The following is an 18,286-nucleotide window of genomic DNA, read 5'->3' as shown; positions in this document are numbered from 1 at the left end:
CAAGCAGTTGCCTTCTCGAATATAGGTTTAAATCAACCCCATTATGGGTGATGTAATTTCAGCTCCAGAGCCCCGCCTAGTGGGAAAGTAATTATGCCATGACTACAGGGACTCTTCTTAAAGTAAAAATACAATCCTGTGGTGCACTGACACAAACGGGAGGTGGTCCATTTATACAATTATTTTCATTGTGTCCTTCCTTCAGTTGGTCCCTTTGTAAGTCTCACATTGTGCAATTAAGTCTAAACCTATGAAGGGTTTCGATTGCACTTACCTTTACATTTTTAATACTTTGTATAATAATTACAAAGTTCCTTTATAAAAGACATTGCTTCTGCTGTGTCCGCTACACATCAGCTTGACAGAGCACCACAGGGTGTAGAAGATCCAGGACGGCATGCAGGTTAATATATACAGATACTTGCTATGATAACCAATGACTGCTATTTATAAAAAGTGAGTTTGAAACTGCAGTGGTGTGTTTTATAAGCTCTTCGTCTTATCATACTAAGGAAATACAATATTGAGTTTGTTATTTGTTGAAGTTAGGTTTTTGATTAATGTTATTGATACAGATCATAAGTATTGATATCAGTGTATTTGACTATATTGTTCTGGTGATCATAATGTAGGTGACAGATTGTATGATGCTTTTACGGTAGGAACAATTCAGATCATTTTTATTTAAAAGTATGAGTTAATTCAACATTCAAAACATCTATAAAAGATAATCTAGTGTAATTTTTAGAGTTTTTTGGCTGAATGCAAATTTCAGAGATCTACAGTTAAATGTAATTATCGGTCTCATATCAAAGCCTGTTTTCTGTACGTTACATAAAAAAAATATATACAAACCCCCTCAAAAAAACTTGTTGTGTCCAATTCTTTGCCAATAAAAATTGTAGCTAGCAGCACTAGCTACAAGATTTGCTAAATCTGTCGTCAACACCGACAGCCGTGCCCTTCAGGCCTCCCTTCAAAGCCACTCCCCCAAAATGAGCTTAATGAGCCTAAACAATGTACGTGGCTATTGTTGGGACTCACAGCTGTCAAGCTAGCACCTTTGGAAAAAACGCTGTTTCGCAATGAGCGAAAGAGTTTTCACAGGTAGAAAGGTAGGTAAGCCGTCCAATCATTTAGTTCAGCCCAAATTAAATGATTGGAATAACACTCCTGCAACAGCCACATATACTGTCTTTTTCTCTTTTTGTCAGTCTGATCATTTGCTTTATTAATGGCTGTGGGGATGTATAGAAAATATCCCAAATATAACAAAAGAATATCTAAAATACGTTTCCTATCCTAGCCTTAAAGATAAGTATGATTTAGTATACTTATATGATGCAGGCTGTGGCAAACCATTGATATGTTAAAATGTCTATGTTTGTGTCCCTGAAAAACAGTCTAGTAGAGATAAATACAACTGAACAAAATACATACGTATAGCTACATCAAAGTTAGTAGTATAAACGCACATCAGGATGGGTCCACTAATGGTTAAGATGCATACCATATGACTTCAATGTTCTCTTTTCGTTGCCAGCTCAGGACCTTTTTTGGATTCTCACCTCCCCCTACCATGTTTCCATCACCACACTGCAAACAAAGGCACTGCAAATAAAGGGACAAAAGTACAGCTGCTTAGTGGGATCTCATGGAAAAGACAGAATCTTCAAATTAAATTTGCCACCATTTTGATTTGCCTTTTTTTTCTGGTCCCTTTTCATTCAACGTCTGCTAGAGCAATGTGAAGTGCACTTTTTGTAATGGTGGGAACAGCAAATGTTCAAATCTTGCTAAAAGTTGAGGGCCAATGTTTTATTTTGGCTATCCAAGTAGATACGAATAAATAACATTTCTTTTGGAGGGCTTTGATATTGAAACCAGCTAGAAAAAAAGCACACTCTAACCTAACAAACAGAGAAAACAAGAAATGAATCAGCACATTCCGTTAATAAGTGGGTTAGATCTGTGTGAGAAATAAGATGGACCTGACCTCCAAGGAAAGCCCAGACTAACTAATGACGGCCTGAGCTAAGCTAATATTTCATCATCAGCTAGCCGGTGTTGGAATGATCTTGATGCTATTAGCGGACTAATGGCTAAATACTCCGGCACTGCTAAAGAGGAGCCAGCCGCTGACACACTTAGCATCCGTTGGCGCGTTTAGCGTGGACATAAATGAGCATGTGAAATGGAGACATGAGAGGGATGGGCACACCAGTGACCCCTACGTATATACATGCACATATATACAGACACATACACCACCACCACCACACACACACACACGGACATGGTGACCCCTACACGGTTGATGAGACGGGAGCTGATATGCGAGTCAGACGGAGCCACATTTGTAAAAAGCGATAGCCAATTACGGCAGCCCGGGCTGGGGGATAATAGCCTGCCTGTCAGGCTCTGTGTGCAGTATGTGCGTGTGTGTGTGTGTGTGTGTGTGTGTGTGTTAGTGCGTGTGTGTGCATGTGTGTGTGTGTGTTCGCATCTGTGCCTCAGCACGTAGTACCAAAGAGTGAATATCGGGTTCCTATTCTCATCTATTTGCCCTATATCTCCATTCCTTAGATATTAATTTCAGAGCAGTGCTGCAGCACGGGGCCCAGGTCGTTAGTGTGATTCATCTGGGCGTCATCCAAAATGGGAACGCAAAAGATGGAAAGAGTAAGCCATGTCTTCAAAAATGGGAGGCGTATTTCTGTAAAATTTCAGCACAGTGGAATAATGGGGAGGTTTTTACCCAATATATTCTTTAGCCCTGCTTTATATTACAGATGGTGCGAGACACTGGGTGAAGCAGAACATAAAAGATGGAAAATAAAGAGATTGGTGAAATATAAGGAACATATTCCAGAGCATCGGAAACTGCTCACACAATCACAGAATTAATTACATATTAGTGATACACAGATATTTTCAAAACCTTCTGTCATAGAGACATCGAATGAAATGCAGCCGACACAAGAGGGAGAGCAGCGACAGCAGGGACACTGGTTTGAAAGCTCAAACATCAGTATTTGTCCTGTATTTCCACAGACACATGATCTCCTCAAGGACTCGGCCCCGTCAGCCACAGTAGCCAACCACCTGAAACAGAGGAATGATAGACTATCAGAGGAAGGGAAACTGTTCAAGGGAATTGTGTGGATTTAGTGGTCTAGTGCTGACACATGGCTTTGAGCATGGTAGAAAAGCACTTTAACTCTTCAGTGCTTTTATCGCACGTACACACTCCATAAAACATGGGCCTGTGTCGTAGCAGGGCTCACTCGGTACAGTAACACACACACACACACACACACACACACACACACACACACACACACACACACACACACACACACACACACACACACACACACACACACACACACACACACACACACACACACACACACACACACGTTCGCTCACAAGCAGCAAGGTTGTCGGAAGAAACCAACATCCCCTGATGCCAATCAATAAGAATAGGTTGGCAGACTGGTCATGATGTCAAAAACGTTTTAAAAACTATTGCAACAGTTCATATCACTGGCGACATAGAACTTCAATAGCTTTACGCTTTCCACAATATCTGCAGAAAGGTTCAAGCTGTCATTTGTTTCTCGTGTGATGAGGCTGTGGATTTAACTGATTTTACTTGACCAATTCTTTTTTCCCGCTGCGATGAGCAGCAACCGGGTTTTGCTTTGGTTTCTGCTTTTATAGTATTTCAGCCATAAACTCAATTCCATGTACACATGTGCCAAACCAGACTCCTGTATTTATAAATGCATGTTGTCCCTGCAGCTGCCATCTTATCATTTCCATCAAATCAAACCAGAATGAAGGTAAAAATGAAAAAAAGTTATGGACCTGCTTTTTTATAGCATTATTTGACTGAATTTAAAGTAGTTCTCCTTATGAAAAAAAATTGATTAACTGAAAATGATTTATTTTTCAAGGGCTGGCACGATACAAGCGCATGAATTTCAAATCTATTCTGAAGCTGTAAATGGTTCGCTCTTGTTGTTCATATCTATTTGTATTGTGACACGGGAGAAAAATGGCGTCGCCATGGTGGATTATAAAAGTTTTGACGGTATTATTTTTCATCAGCAAGCCTCCCCTTGTATATTTATATACATAATTCATATGTACTTAAAGAAATCCCAGATTGGGGCCTTAATGCTGAAAAACAAACAATGAAGTTAGAGCGTATCCTATGCGATATTCCCCTCTCCACTATTCATCTCCGTAATAGAGATGCAAGCTCTGTAATGCTCGCTGGGAGCCAAGCATGAGATTGAGGATTTCTCACACACCATGCATTATTCATAGTCCAGAGCAACAGAGTGTGTAAGATGAGAATTACACAGCATGAAGAGAACAGGGGAGAGGGGACTGAGGGGAGAAGAGGGGGGAGACGGGAGGAAGGAGAGGGAAGCAAAGGTGAGTGACCGTGTGGAAGGGAAAGAGATAAAAAAAAAAGGAGAAGAGAGGAGGGCGAGATAGTGGACACTGTCAGACCTCCATTTCCCTTCCCTCTCGGGTTAACCCCAGGACGGATTTTCGGGAGTTTGTGCGAACAGTGGGGTGGAGGAAATGAATATGGAACCAGCAGCCCCAGATAGCTCGTCCAGATTGGCACACAATTTGCATTTGTTAAATGTGCGTGTTGCGAGTCGGTTTGTATTCCGAGCACAAACCGAGTAGTGAGCAGGAAATTTCAGGGTTCTGTTATGATTCGTGTCCAGCCTTCATTCTTCATAATGAAAAACAATGGGAAGTGAGTCAGGGTTGGAATTGATTTGTTTAACAATGGAAATGAACAAAGTAGGAGGCACGGACCAAAATAGGGAGGCATGCTTTCTTAAATGAAAGCTCGCGACCAAGAAATTGCAAGATTGTGGCTGATGCAATTTGACAAATGACTTCTACGGAATGATATAGAGCATTTTTCATCAGAATAATTGGTAGATGGCTAAAAAAAGTATAAATTTATATTTCATGCCCATTACGGTGCAAAAATATGCGAGGCTGGCCAATAAACTCGCAGTGCACTGAAGTTACAGCTCAAAAAAGTTCTAGGAAAAAAACCGGATACGATTGTACAATGAAAAGAGTAATTTATCAGCGACCATTTTCTGATTGTAATTATTAAATCAAAGCAGGATAATATGAAACAGTAGAAATAAAATGTTAGTATTCATCCAATGACCCCATTTGCTTGGTCTGAAAGCCCTTTTCGGCAGAAGACTAATGTTATTAGTTTGCCGAGTTAATGGAATATTACATTATATATATTTATATTTTTCCTTTCAACTTAAAAACGTATGTGAGCATGTGTGTGCGTGCCAGCGTGTGCGCCTACATGTACGTGTCCCCTCAAACGCAGGCCTAATGACAACAATGTGATGGTTACTGGCTTTTAAACAGCATTAGTCTTGTGTCCTGTGTGGTTTCTACAGTAATGCACTGTGTTTAGTGTTCATTGTATTGTTTGCAAAAAGTGTGCGTAGACATTGTGTTTACAGTTGTGCAAATCCGTTCACTGTGTGCTTCACCCATACTACTCTATGCACTTAGAAGCTTCCCAGTGATGAAAAGCCAGTATTAATTTAGGCTACAGATTTCATTTGTTCCGAACAGGAAAAACAATATAAATCACTTTTAGAGTGATTAGAGAGAGGGTTGGATTAATCCAGGCCTGATTAGGGCATTATGCTGGCTTGTTATGGACACACAGGGTGACTGACGGTAATTACTGTCTGTAATAGGAGAACACACACTCAGTCAAGGCATGAGCCACGGCGCGGTGTGTGTGAATCCGTGTGTGTGTGTGAGGTTATGTACTGCGTGTTGAGCGTAAACTAGGGGTTGATAATATTAGCTTTTTTTTTTTTACCAATTACACGTTGAAATATTACGTAGCCTGTATGCGATCGGAGCATGAGCGGAGAGCAGCCTTGTGTGAGAGACAGGCTGGGATATCCAGAGGGGTATGCAGAGAGGGAGAGGTAAAAGAGTCATGGCTTTGTTTATGATTATTGATATCCTTAGACAAACATATTCAACCGGATAATAAAAACAGATGGCAGAGTAGGTAAGGCAAATATTAGCTTGCAGAAAATTAGAGAGGTGCTAAATCAGCAAATCGAAACCTCAATGTGCGAAACAGACACACACACACACACACACACACACACTTGAGTCCAATCCATACACTTAATATAGACAACATCTGAGTGGAATTTCTCCCTCTACAGAAAAAAAAAAACTGTGGCACTTTAAATTAAAGGACATCCTTATGCTCTTATCACCGCGCACAAAAATAAAAGTCAAATATATACAAATCTAGAGTAATCAGTTTTATTCTTTCCAAGCTGCATTAATATCGAAAGGTGTCTTGACAGCACTGGAAAGCATATAGAGCAGATTCAGCAAAGCCCCCATATGCCAATATTGTCTTTATTACAGGGAATTTCCAGAAGGGTGTAAAGCTAAATATCTTTTATGGTTTTGGAGCAGACATAAGGCGCCCAATGAGATGTGTCCCGTTAAAAGGCATGGAAAATAAGTATGCATATTTAGCAGAAGGCTGCACATCTCTCATCCGACCGCACTCTCCTTCCTCCCAGAGCACTCCGTCTCTCCCCCTCTCTTTCTTTATGGTGGCAATTGTTCCTTTTCATCACATCATTGGTTGAAAGGGAACTTTAACACGCCGTTGGCTCAGCAAGAGCTCCACATGATTTGATAGGCTGATAGGCTGAGAGGCCCCCCTCCATCCACCCACCATCAGTCCCTTTGGGCTGTAAAACAACAGTCTAGAAGCTTATTTTATGAGTGCACGCCTCTGCTCTTTGCATGTTTATGTCAAACATTTGGAACAAATGGCGTCCATTGGCTGGAACAACACAGATAAATCTAGTCAATTCACAGGCAAGGAGAGCAGCGCGGGGCCACCGAGAAAGTGGCCCACTTGATGGCTGACGAAGAGGAGTGCTTGCATTATTCAATTAATACCTGAAAGGGGTATATTTTATGCAGCATTTACAAAAGCATCCACTAGTTCGGCGTGTGTGTGGCAGGCGTAAACGCGCAACCGCACAAACGCGCGGGGGGGGGGCTTGTGTTTGCGTCCTGGGAAAAGACTGGACTCCCCTTCCATTTTGCCAAATCAAATATACAGTGAGAGCAAGCTAAAAGGCACTTTCAATCAGCTGCTCTGGGTCTGTCTGTCAATCTGGGAACAACAACAATCTAGCCTACTTGGAGAGGTCTAGTCAACATCCATTCCCCAATAAATTCAATCAGTGATGCTTTGTGTGTGTGTGCGTGTGTGCGTTGCATGTTGTGTGTGTCTAAGTGCGAGTGTTTATATGAGAAGCAGAGCGAAAGAAAAAGACAGAATTGTTTTGAAACAACAAAAGGATCATTTTAAAGTGACACCTGAACGTATAGAGGATGTTGAATATTCAAGGAAAAAAGATAAAGACATATCCAGGTTGGGAAATACAGAAGATGCAGAAGTGAATACATTTTTACTTTTGAGTGTAATCCTGTTCCTCATTCAAAGCGAAATGGGAATCTCTAGTTCGCCAAATAATCTTAGAAAGCCAAGCAGCAGAGTTCAGAGGCCTGAGCTAATCACATTGACGTGGAGGGCTGCACGCTGGAGTGATTGTCTGACTGTCTGAGAACCGAAAGCAGCACTAGCGAGCTCATCATGGGCCCGCACTCTCATTATTTGGCCACAAATGGAAATGCAAATTGCTCGCTTTGCTGCGGACGCCTCAAATTTATTAAACTAAAAGGTTTAATTTCCATTTTTCTCTGCATCAGCTTTATTTATAAATGTCGTGCCCTATGAAGACCCTGTTATTTTCTCCCTCTCCTGCAGGCTCTTAACAAATCTGCTCATTAATATGGAAATGGAGAATCAATCGCTTTTCCGGCGACAGAGCGCCGTTTCCCTCTGCGGTGTGTAATGTGCTCTGACTGGTCAACAGCGCAAACAAATTCACATGCATGCACACACGCCATACATATAGAAAAGCTATACATCACCACATATCTAAATACAGCATCTGTATCTCCATCCATAAAGTTCTATAAGACAAAGTATTTCACTATGTGATTGTACTGATTTCCCAGCCCATTCAGACTACAGTCAGACTATTGCCAGGATGGCACCAGATGTTGCAGCTTTAATAACCCATAATATCAAGTCCTGCTTGGCCAACCTTTTCAGGGCCCTAAAATAACACTCATAGACCTTAATGAGATCATTATGCACAAGGTTCTTATTCAGAGCAATAGGATGATAATTGCATCTGCGGCTTTTAACACTTGGTTGTCATGTTGGCTACTAAATTGCTCCTCTGTCTGTCTGTCTGTCTGTCCCTCCCTCTCTTTTTCTGTCTTTCTACAGTCAACAGTGGGGAGTGAACTATCGCACCTATCCACTCTGGTCTGCGACCTAATGAACATTTCTAAATGGCCATGACCAGCTGGTTAAGAGACTAATGTAGCAGCTATTAGCCAAAGCGGTTGTTTCCTCACAGAGTCATCTATGGAAAACAGCGAGTGAAAAAGGCAGGAGAGAGTGGGCAAGGACAGACAGGTCCCTGCTTTCACGCTCTTCTTCTCCATACACACACACACACACGCGCACACACACACACATATACAGTACATACATGCACACACACACAAGCACAGCATGTTTATCTTTCACATTCTGCAGCAAACAAACCATGTGACGTATTTTCAACCCACAGTGCATTAGTGCTTATTAGGGCCTCGAGGTGTGTGTGTGTGTGTGTGTGTGTGTGTGTGTGTGTGTGCGTGTGTATGTGTGAGTGCGTTTGTGTGTGTGTGTCTTATTAGGAAAATTCAGTTTCACTCAAGGTCTCAGCACTGCGGTTGCAGACCACTGGCCATTGATTATTCATAGAGTCTGTGATTGGGTCCATTAATACAAGATTAGGGAAGGAACCGATGCTCATTTTGTGTGTGTTTGTGTGTGTGGGGGGGTTGTGGACAGGAGTTGAATGGTAATGAATTCACAGTTTGTGTTTATCTAGAGTCTATCAGCGCAAACATTATATAGGTACAGTACATAAGGCAGAAGGAGCATTTTAGCAGGGTATGATTTAGTTACTTATTAACAAAAGCACATTAGCACAAGTTAAAGGTATTAAGTTAGAATACTGTAAAACCAAAGGTTTACAAACACGGTGCCTTTGTTTAAAAATGAGCAATAGGATTCGAACATTTTCGAAGAAAAATGAATATTTTAACCTCCATCATTTACCACATACTGTTAGATTTCCACCTAATAGCATTTGTTCTTCAATTGAAACTTAATCTGAGTAAATGGTGCTTAAATGTTTAAATCACATTTACAGGCTGTCAACTGATGTGATGTTCTTCACATGGTCACCCTTTGTTTGAATGAAAATAAATTGATGGCAAATGAGGAAGGATTCTGCAGAGAGGGTTGAGGAGACATATTGGATCGTAGCTCCCCCACGTGGCCATTTTGGGCAACTAACGAGAACTCCAAGCCGATGTGGAAAAGCACACATACACTCAAACACACACTACGGGAGCTCTCAGGGGGTTTGATACTTCTTATAGGGGCGAGTGAAATGAAATGATTTCAAATTGTCTGGGATTGCTGCTGAGAAATAGGTCAGTGTTACATATCATGAAATAAGCGGCTCGTTCTCATGGGCTAGAGACCAACTGAACAGCAGACACTTCCATTTATCATCATCCTCATCATCATTATCATCATTAACATAATCAAGGGTAGGAAATGACTGTGGTGTTTGACCTACAGGAGCTCAAATACTGTGAAGTGTGCATACAACATATGTAAAGCATATGTTCTTAGGTAAAAAAGAAAAAAGCAGACCATAAAATGATAATCAAATCATTGTCTTTGTTTTATTTTACTCAACCTCACAGACCATGTGGGTGAGGTTGCCTTTTAGTTCCAATCGTGTTTTGGGGGTGGTAACATATTAATTTGTAGAAACAATCCCTTCAGTGTGCATGTGAAAAAAAGATTCTTATCCTTTAAAAATACTCCATAAAACAAAAAGTAAGCTACTCAGAATGTTAACGGCACTATATATATTTTGATTTGGGATTATTATTAATGTTGGACTTTTTAATTTAAAGAAATTCATTAAATTTGTAAGCTCACCATATTTTTCACACCTGAACCCTCAATCTTATAAGGAATTGGGCGGTCATATAAATGTAGTTATGTAAAAAAAAAAATACTATGTTCCTTCTGAAATGTAGGAGATTACAAGTATACAGTAGCATACGAATGGAAATACCTAAACAAGGTACAAATACTTTAAGATTGTACTCAATGCTAGACCCAACCAGGCAAAATGGGCAACTGCCCTGGATGTCCCAAACCCCCAGGATCCCCTGAAGCCACTCCAGTTGAGTTTCAGTTGTTTTTTGGCAATTTGCATAACTGCATATTTGTTAGACAATTTGCACCACTAAAGTACAATATCAAGTAAAAAAGATCCTGTGTTATTAAAGCACTGGTTGAGTTTTTTTTTTTTATGTCTCCGGGTAAATAAAGATACCGCCATGCAGTGCTGTGTGAAACCCTTCACAGAAGGTGGAGATGGGGGGCAGAGGTCAATAGGGGCCAATCAGAATTGCATAATTTGCACCCAGGACCCCCTCCCATGTTAACTTTGCCATGTCTCAAATAAAAATGATGAGCAAATGAGGAAGAGCTTATTTCTGTCACTTGAATGTCATCATCAGTGTTCACGTCTCAAATATAAAAATCTGGATTTTCTATGTGATACACCAGTCACAAAAAGGGCAGATGCTCCTCGCCCCAGCGTACACGCTACTACCTGTCCGGACGGCACGCTGTCCGCGGTGCTGAAGCGGTGACGTAGGACGGTGCCGCTCATCACGCATCCTCTCCTGCCATTTTTGTGCTACTGGCTAGCTTGCTAAGCAAGGGGTCTCCATCAGCAGGAGGCGGAGAAGACTGCAGGCAAGCAGAGAGAGGCAGTCCGATCAAGACACTGAAACGTCCCCGGACAGTCGGGGAGCTCTTCCACACAGCAACACGTTATTAGAAAGGCTGAACGATGTCTGACTTTGACAGCAACCCGTTTGCAGACCCGGACTTCAGCAACCCCTTCCAGGTAGCTGACTGAGCTAAGCGTTGGCTAAGCTACGCTTCAGAGCCCAGTGAGGCCAGTCTTACTTTAGCATCCCTGTTAAATGTCCTAGCTAGCAGCTAACTTGACAGCTAGCGTTAGCTTGAGCTTCTCCTTGGTGAACCGCTATGTAGCCGCACCACAGACACGTGATATGGTTGTTCACTTTATGAAAGAACATGTGAGGAAGAAGCTTGCACGTTGTTTGTTTTCCACGGTAACGCAGGCTCAGAACAAAGGCACCGGAGAGCTCTGCCCAGCCTCAGTAAACAGACGCTGCCACCTGCTAGCTTGGTAAATAAGTTAGCTAACCAACTGAGGCTAGGACCGTGGTGTGCATACAGGTATCTCAACATATCGACGGGACGCCAGTTTAGGAGATTTAAACGTGCTGTTGGGGTTGTATATTGTTGCAGCAGTAGTCCAACACTTAACTTGGTATTCATTTTAATACATTGCACGAACAAACAATTTACAATTTTCATTCTATTGTTAATTCTAGTTTGTTTTTCATTGTGTGCTTTGTGCAGGCAACACGCTGTTTATATGTGCTACAGCTGTGTTTACTCCTTGTAAATGATCTAACCTTCTACCATGGCCAGGGGCTGCCAACAACAGTCTGCTAGTTTTCATCCTGACAGGACACCTGAGTGGTGATTTAAATGTTAAGTCCCTCCCCTGACTAGGAGGTGTGTTCATCAGTGGGTGGAGTCTCAGGTGGAAACTGTTGACTCCTTATGGCACATTGTGGGCCACCATAGACCATCATAGACTGTCCTGTAAGCATGCAAGCATGTAATTAGTTGCATTTCCCAGTTAACCCTTCTCCTGATCCCAATCATAGTGTTTCAAATGGCCACAAGATCAAGAAAGGCCATGCTACATATAGTTAGATCAGCATTTCTATTGTGTTGTATGTACATCCTGCAACAATACAAAAACTGGTCAGAACATAGCTGTGGTTTTTAATACAAATTATTGGTTACCTAACAACAACTAATATGTTTTTGTGGTTGTAGTTTTTACCCCTTTAAACGCTTTGTGGTCATCTCTGTCCTGTAGGATCCCTCGGTGACGCAGGTGACCCGGTCTGCCCCTCCTGGTGGTCTGGAGGAGTATAACCCCTTCACAGACGCCAGAACGGTCAGCTTAACTAGCATCGCCGGTGATGAGTGTGCGCGTGCATGTGTCTGTGGGCCTCTGAGTCGCTGACCTCATTTTATCTACTACCCTCTGTCTTTCTCCCTCCACCTCTCAGTCACAAAGGATTTTCACTGACAAAATATGACTGTGACCTAATTACAGTTTTGATTCAGGGGGTGTCTTTTGATTGCACAAATATTAATATGGTAAGTCTATGCTGGTTTACAGGCGGCCCCTGGGAATGCCCCCAAAGCTGCTCCTGCCCCGTCACAGCAGAACACACAGCCCGCCATCATGAAGCCCACAGAAGAGCCGCCGGCTTACTCGCAGCAACAGACTCAGGTATTACACACAGATCCTGTTTCTTTTATATATTGAATCATATGTAGTTTTATAGCACATATACAGACACTCTCTGTCTTTGTTTCTGGTTCACGTTTCCTCTTGTCCTTCATATACTCATCTGTTTTCTGACGGCCCAACAGCGGCGTAATGAGGTACTGTCTTCAATCTGATGTTTCCCTTTGTGTCACTGTCTTGAACAGTGTTAACTCCTTCACTTTCCCCACTAGCTTTCCCTTTGCAGTGCAATAGTAGAGCTAGTTTAGTGCTAACTGAAAAGACAAGTGTGTTAACAACAGTAGCTGATTGCTTTTCCAGTCTTAACCCCTTTCTTTTCCCTTCTCAAGCTAGCTTAAAAAAAATGACCTTCATTACTCCCCCGAGTGGATATCATAACCACTCAGATGTTGGATAGTCGATTTCAAGAGCATTTCTTTGTCTGTGTTAGGACCAAGCGCGCGCTCAGGCTGAGTTGTTGAGAAGGCAGGAGGAGCTGGAGAAGAAAGCTGCAGAGCTCGATCGTCGGGAGAGAGAGTTACAGTCCCACGGGGCCGCGGGAGGTCAGTCAGTCACCCACTTCATTCACTCACTTATTATTCACTTCAGGGTCTGAGCGGTCATTCCTAATCAAAGCTAGATTCACAGCACTGTTAATGCTAAGAAAGTATATGTGTTACCTTACAACATTTGGTTCTCTGAGTCACATATGACATACAGTATACATCCATCTGCCCAATTATATTCCGTATCATAATTGGCAATGATATATCACAGCATGTATTTTAGGATGTTAAGTTAAATTTCAAATATATTTTAGATTAGAAATGAAATAAGTGACATAAACAATGGTTTGGGAAAAGCAAATTTGAGCTTTATGCACTACATTAGCAAAAGGAAGACAATCTGGGAAGGTATGCAAGTGTTTTAAAACAAATGTAGGGTAGGCTTTGTGCTAAAGGTTCCTAATAAGAGTCATAAAACTATCTATGCCGTTTTCAAAGACCAATAAAGCTAGAACATAATTGCCTTGATATGTTTTTTCATTGGTAGAGTTCTGTAAATCAGGGTTTTGTTTGAAATTCTTGTGCACACTTTGATATAAGTATGCTTCAAAAGCATATCAACTAAGTGGTAAAAACTCTTACACTCTAGATTATCTAAATGCTCTTGCCTTTGTCCACACAGGGCGTAAGAACAACTGGCCTCCCCTGCCAGAGAAGTTCCCCGTTGGCCCGTGTTTCTACCATGATATAGCAGTGGATATTCCTGTAGAGTTCCAAAAGACCGTCAAGATCATGTACAACCTTTGGATGTGTAAGTGGATCGTCCTACACACCTCCTGTACCCATTAATAATATCTCATTTATTTTCATTCTCACACATTGCTGTCACACGTGTTCATAAGACAAAACCACATATCACATTGAAAGATAAGACACCTGAATCATCTAATGATATGCAGAGTCAGTTTGTCATCAGACACACTTGTCGGCTCATTTACCAAATTAAAAATGAGATTTCTATTTGCTTTGCTGATCGTACATTAGAAAGTACTGTTTTTACTTTTACTAAAATGACACCTAAAGATCTTTATTTTGTTGTTTTTTCTACCAGTCCATGCAGGCACGCTCTTTGTGAACATGTTCGGCTGCCTGGCCTGGTTTTGTGTGGATGCATCTCGCGGAGTAGATTTCGGCCTGGCACTGCTATGGTTTCTCCTGTTTACGCCCTGTTCTTTCGTCTGCTGGTACAGACCGCTTTACGGGGCTTTCAGGTAAGCAGATACATGAAAAAAATCCCACAGTAGCAGCAGAAAGACGCAGAAACGCTTCTCTGTGGACAAGCATAGTGTTCTGCTAGGCTAAAAGTAAAAAGATGTGGACAGTCGGCTTTGAATATTCAATATCTCTCGAGGTTGTAGAAGCGCCTCCTTATCCTCCTCTCCTTTTCTAACCCTACACTTGCTAACCCCCCCATGAGAGGCATGGATAAAGGCAAACTTTCACAGAGGAATTGACCTTCTACTGCCGTCACATTGCCCTCTCACCAACTTGTTCTCTGTCTCCACAACAGGAGTGACAGCTCATTCCGCTTCTTTGTGTTCTTCTTCGTCTATATCTGTCAGTTTGGGGTTCACGTTCTACAAAGTATTGGCATCACTGGCTGGGGAACGTGGTGAGTATTTTTGAGCTTTTACAGCTTCTGTGCCTCGACTAGTGCGTACTGACCTTCGTCTCTCATTGCCATTTATTTTGTCTTGCCAGTGGTTGGATCGCAGCCTTAACCGGTCTGAACACCAGTATCCCGGTGGGCATCATCATGTTACTGATAGCGGCTCTCTTTACAGCGCTGTCAGTGGGCTCGCTCATTATGTTTAAAAAGGTAAGGTAGGACTCCGTGTCCAAGGCCTTGTGGTGGATTTAAATCACTTGACTTGACTCCTCCTAATATTTCTCTTCTGCCCTCTCCAGGTGCACGCACTGTATCGCACCACCGGTGCTAGCTTCGAGAAGGCTCAGCAAGAGTTTGCAACCGGGGTCATGTCAAACAAGACAGTTCAGACTGCGGCTGCCAACGCTGCAGCTAATGCTGCAACCAACGCTGCCCGCGGGGCTTTCAAACCTCAGCCATAAACTGACGCGACCACACATATGCACACATGCTCGCACATACACACACAAACACTCAAAAGTTGGGGATGCACAACTCTGGCCCCCCGCAAGCTCTCAAATCAAATTGATTATATTTATGAACGCTGTTACGCCAAGGTCGCCCTGCACACTTTGCTCAGGGTGTGCAAAGAGTCAGAGGCCAGAAATAACAAAGACGTTAGTCAGATAAAGTAACCAGAGTTGTCCACCTTCACTTCAAATCAAGTTTCAGTATAAAAAAAGGACTCTGCTACATTCTTCCTGTCTGTTCATCCCCTTGAAACATCCAGCAACATCGAGGCGTGCCCTGTAGTGTTTGGGATTTCATCTCACTCGCTCCTTCGCTTTACCCCGCTCTCCTGTCGCCGTGAGGTGATCCTAGGTCAGGCAGAGGTCGCAGTTTTTAACATACCTTGTTTTTGCCATGGCAATGACCTCCAAACAGCTTCCTGCCTGGTTCATACAGTATAGAGTTATGAAAAGTGATAATCCGATCATGATGTTTTTGCACACAGTTCTGTTTTCTTGGTCACATCCCAACAATTCAGTGTAGGTTTGCTCTCTGTGCGAATGTGTACTTCACTCAAAAAGAATCGTGTTTCTAACTTTCTGTTTTTTAAATCCAGAGCTTGGTCAGTTCAATCTGAAACCTAAATTGTTCCTTGTCCTAAATCTGTGCTTCTATTCTAAGACAAAAACCATCCCGGTAGTTCATGAGTAGAAATATGTTGGTATGTTCTTATTTTAGGACCTGTCTGCAGCCCCCCAGCAGTGCGCCAATGGCACCTGTCGGCTGAGCAGCTGTTCCCACTTTGTGGGCTATTCTGATTGACACGGTGGGCTGGGCCGGCATCTCTGTGGTTTACGACAATTTGCCAGCATGATGATGACAAGCATGTTTAGCAGACTCGTGGTAGCCTTTTCTCTGGCTACAGGTGGTAGCTGGTGCTGATGTTTGACTGATGTTAGGATCTATTTTTGAAGAAGCACTGAACGCCCAGGTCAGCAGGGTCACCGGTTTTCACAACAAACCTGTGGTTCAGTCAGATGATTTCATGGCCTGGTGCACTAAAGGAGGGAAACAAAACAGGAGAAATATTTGCATTTTCCTTTATGTATGTATGACATTAACAGACTACTATGTGGCTTCATCTCAGTTGTTTTTGTAGCTCGTCACTCTCTTATAAAAACTTAACGCTGCTGTGAATCTGAGAGACGCTGGGTGGTAGCCTCCTGCTGTCCTGCTTCCTGTTGAAAAAAGGACAAATACCATTCATTCATATGAAGAGCAGTGGCCTGCCTTTTCTCACAGAAGATGAACTGGATAATGTTAAAGCTATGCTTTTTTTTATAAAGATTAACCTGCAGACATGAAATAGAAAGAAAAAAAAACATTGATAGTGTGTAAATGACACAGACCAACCAGTCCATTTTACAGACAGAAAAATGTCAGCCCATTTGTTTTTCCTCTGTCAGCATTGGATAACTGGAACCAGACTTCTCATAGCCAAAATGAGCATTACGATAACAGAGGATTGAACGTGATACATTCATTAATTTATATACTATAACAACAGTGTTACTCAGAACTAAGTTGTACAGATTACTGTCACTGGAGTGAAATATGGAACGTGGGTTACTTTTGTGTCGTGCTTCAGCACTTCTCGTAGTGGCGGTGAGTGTCTGAAGATGTGCGTGATAGATGACTGATGATTAGCGCGGCTGTTATTACAAATGTATGGACGGAACTCTGCAGTGGTTTAAATACTCCTGAGAGTTTGAAGGTCAGTAATTGGTCATAAAGATAAGCCTACATCTTTGGCAGTATTGTTTTTGTTTGGAAATATTTTGTTTTTAAAATCCATTGCACATTTTCTTGTTTGACGTTAACCTTTGAGAGCAAAAGACAAACCTGTTTTTATTTATGGTGTAATTGAAAGTCGTTTGCATCTCAATTTTGTTTGGTTTGATTTTACATTATGTATTATGTTTTGTGTGGTTTTATAATGACATGATCATAGCATCCGCTAGATTGAAACGTGATCCGTGACTTTGCAACTGGAACCTACAATAAGTGCGTTTGTATGGATGAGGATGTGTGTCGGATTGGTATGAAAGGAAAAAAAAAAAGAGAAAAAAAAATCTCCCTCAAGTGTTATTCTATGTCCTGAAAAGCTGTGAGAAATCTACCAAATGTCCATATAGATTTGTTTTTTAAATCTTGGTTTGTGATGTGCTCCCTTGCCATGTTTTACTTTAAGATTATTACACAGGTTTTCTTTGCTACAAACACCCACATGATTCCCATGTAGTTTTAAACAGTTGTTAAATGAAGCCATGTCACCGTGGGTAATTACTTGATGTATTTGGAGAGCTGGTCCCCAGTACGGAACGATTAACTGGAAGTTTTCCAACACAAAACTGTGTTTTTTGACCTGTGACCACGTTATTTCACTGAATCAGAGGAGAAGCTCCTTCAAAAAAGGGACACTTGTATATTTTGTAAAGTTGAAAATTTGATCCCCATTATCAATCACATGTAAAAAGAAAAAAACGTAACGCACTCTTGTCTGGCCTTTGTTGCATGTGAAATAGTTTGAGTTTTGTATATTTATGGTATTAACATGAAATAAAATTTGAAAGAAATATTGGTTTCAGAAAGTTACGTAACTTTTGTCAGTGTATATTACTGTCAAAAAACTACTTAAACCAAAGTTTTTTTCTGAGAAATTGTTTTCATTGGCTCCCAGCCTTGTACACCTTTTAAATGAAGCAATGTCTACTCATGACCCCCTTTCACAGCTTGGTTCAACCAAAAAGTTGATGTTCACTGGTCAAACTCTTAAATTGTACAGGTTTACGAGGATTGACGAAGTAAAACCTTTCAGTATTTGATAAATTCCTTCAAACCGTAATGTAATTGCAACCCTT

At 41.6% G+C, this 18,286-nt stretch overlaps 1 protein-coding gene across 2 annotated transcripts; it reads left to right on the top strand.

The window, feature by feature from the left end:
• Positions 1 to 10,772: 10,772 nt before the first annotated feature.
• On the top strand, positions 10,773 to 17,976 carry LOC129100971 (secretory carrier-associated membrane protein 1-like). 2 transcript variants are annotated; one of them, XM_054610538.1, is made up of 9 exons: positions 10,773 to 11,204; positions 12,282 to 12,362; positions 12,591 to 12,704; positions 13,153 to 13,264; positions 13,890 to 14,018; positions 14,319 to 14,478; positions 14,778 to 14,879; positions 14,969 to 15,086; positions 15,176 to 17,976. In XM_054610538.1, exons 1-9 carry the CDS (start codon positions 11,148 to 11,150, stop codon positions 15,335 to 15,337), a joined length of 1,035 nt encoding a protein of 344 aa, XP_054466513.1. In that variant the 5' UTR covers positions 10,773 to 11,147; the 3' UTR covers positions 15,338 to 17,976. The 2 variants fall into 2 exon arrangements, with proteins under 2 accessions (XP_054466513.1, XP_054466514.1); XM_054610539.1 differs by lacking the exon at positions 10,773 to 11,204 and adding an exon at positions 11,519 to 11,563.
• Positions 17,977 to 18,286: the final 310 nt, after the last annotated feature.

The sequence above is a fragment of the Anoplopoma fimbria genome, chromosome 13 (assembly GCF_027596085.1).
Source record: "Anoplopoma fimbria isolate UVic2021 breed Golden Eagle Sablefish chromosome 13, Afim_UVic_2022, whole genome shotgun sequence".
Classification (NCBI taxonomy): Eukaryota; Metazoa; Chordata; class Actinopteri; order Perciformes; family Anoplopomatidae; genus Anoplopoma; species Anoplopoma fimbria.
The sequence above is the reverse complement of the archived record's forward strand: the minus strand, read 5'-3'. Positions and strand labels throughout refer to the sequence as shown.

Coding starts and splice junctions, on each gene's coding strand:
- LOC129100971 (XM_054610538.1), top strand. CDS start 11,148: ATGTCTGACTTTGACAGCAACCCGTTTGCAGACCCGGACTTCAGCAAC. Junction 12,705..13,152: donor ACTCGCAGCAACAGACTCAG/GTATTACACACA, acceptor TGTCTGTGTTAG/GACCAAGCGCGCGCTCAGGC. Junction 14,019..14,318: donor CATGTACAACCTTTGGATGT/GTAAGTGGATCG, acceptor TTTTTCTACCAG/TCCATGCAGGCACGCTCTTT.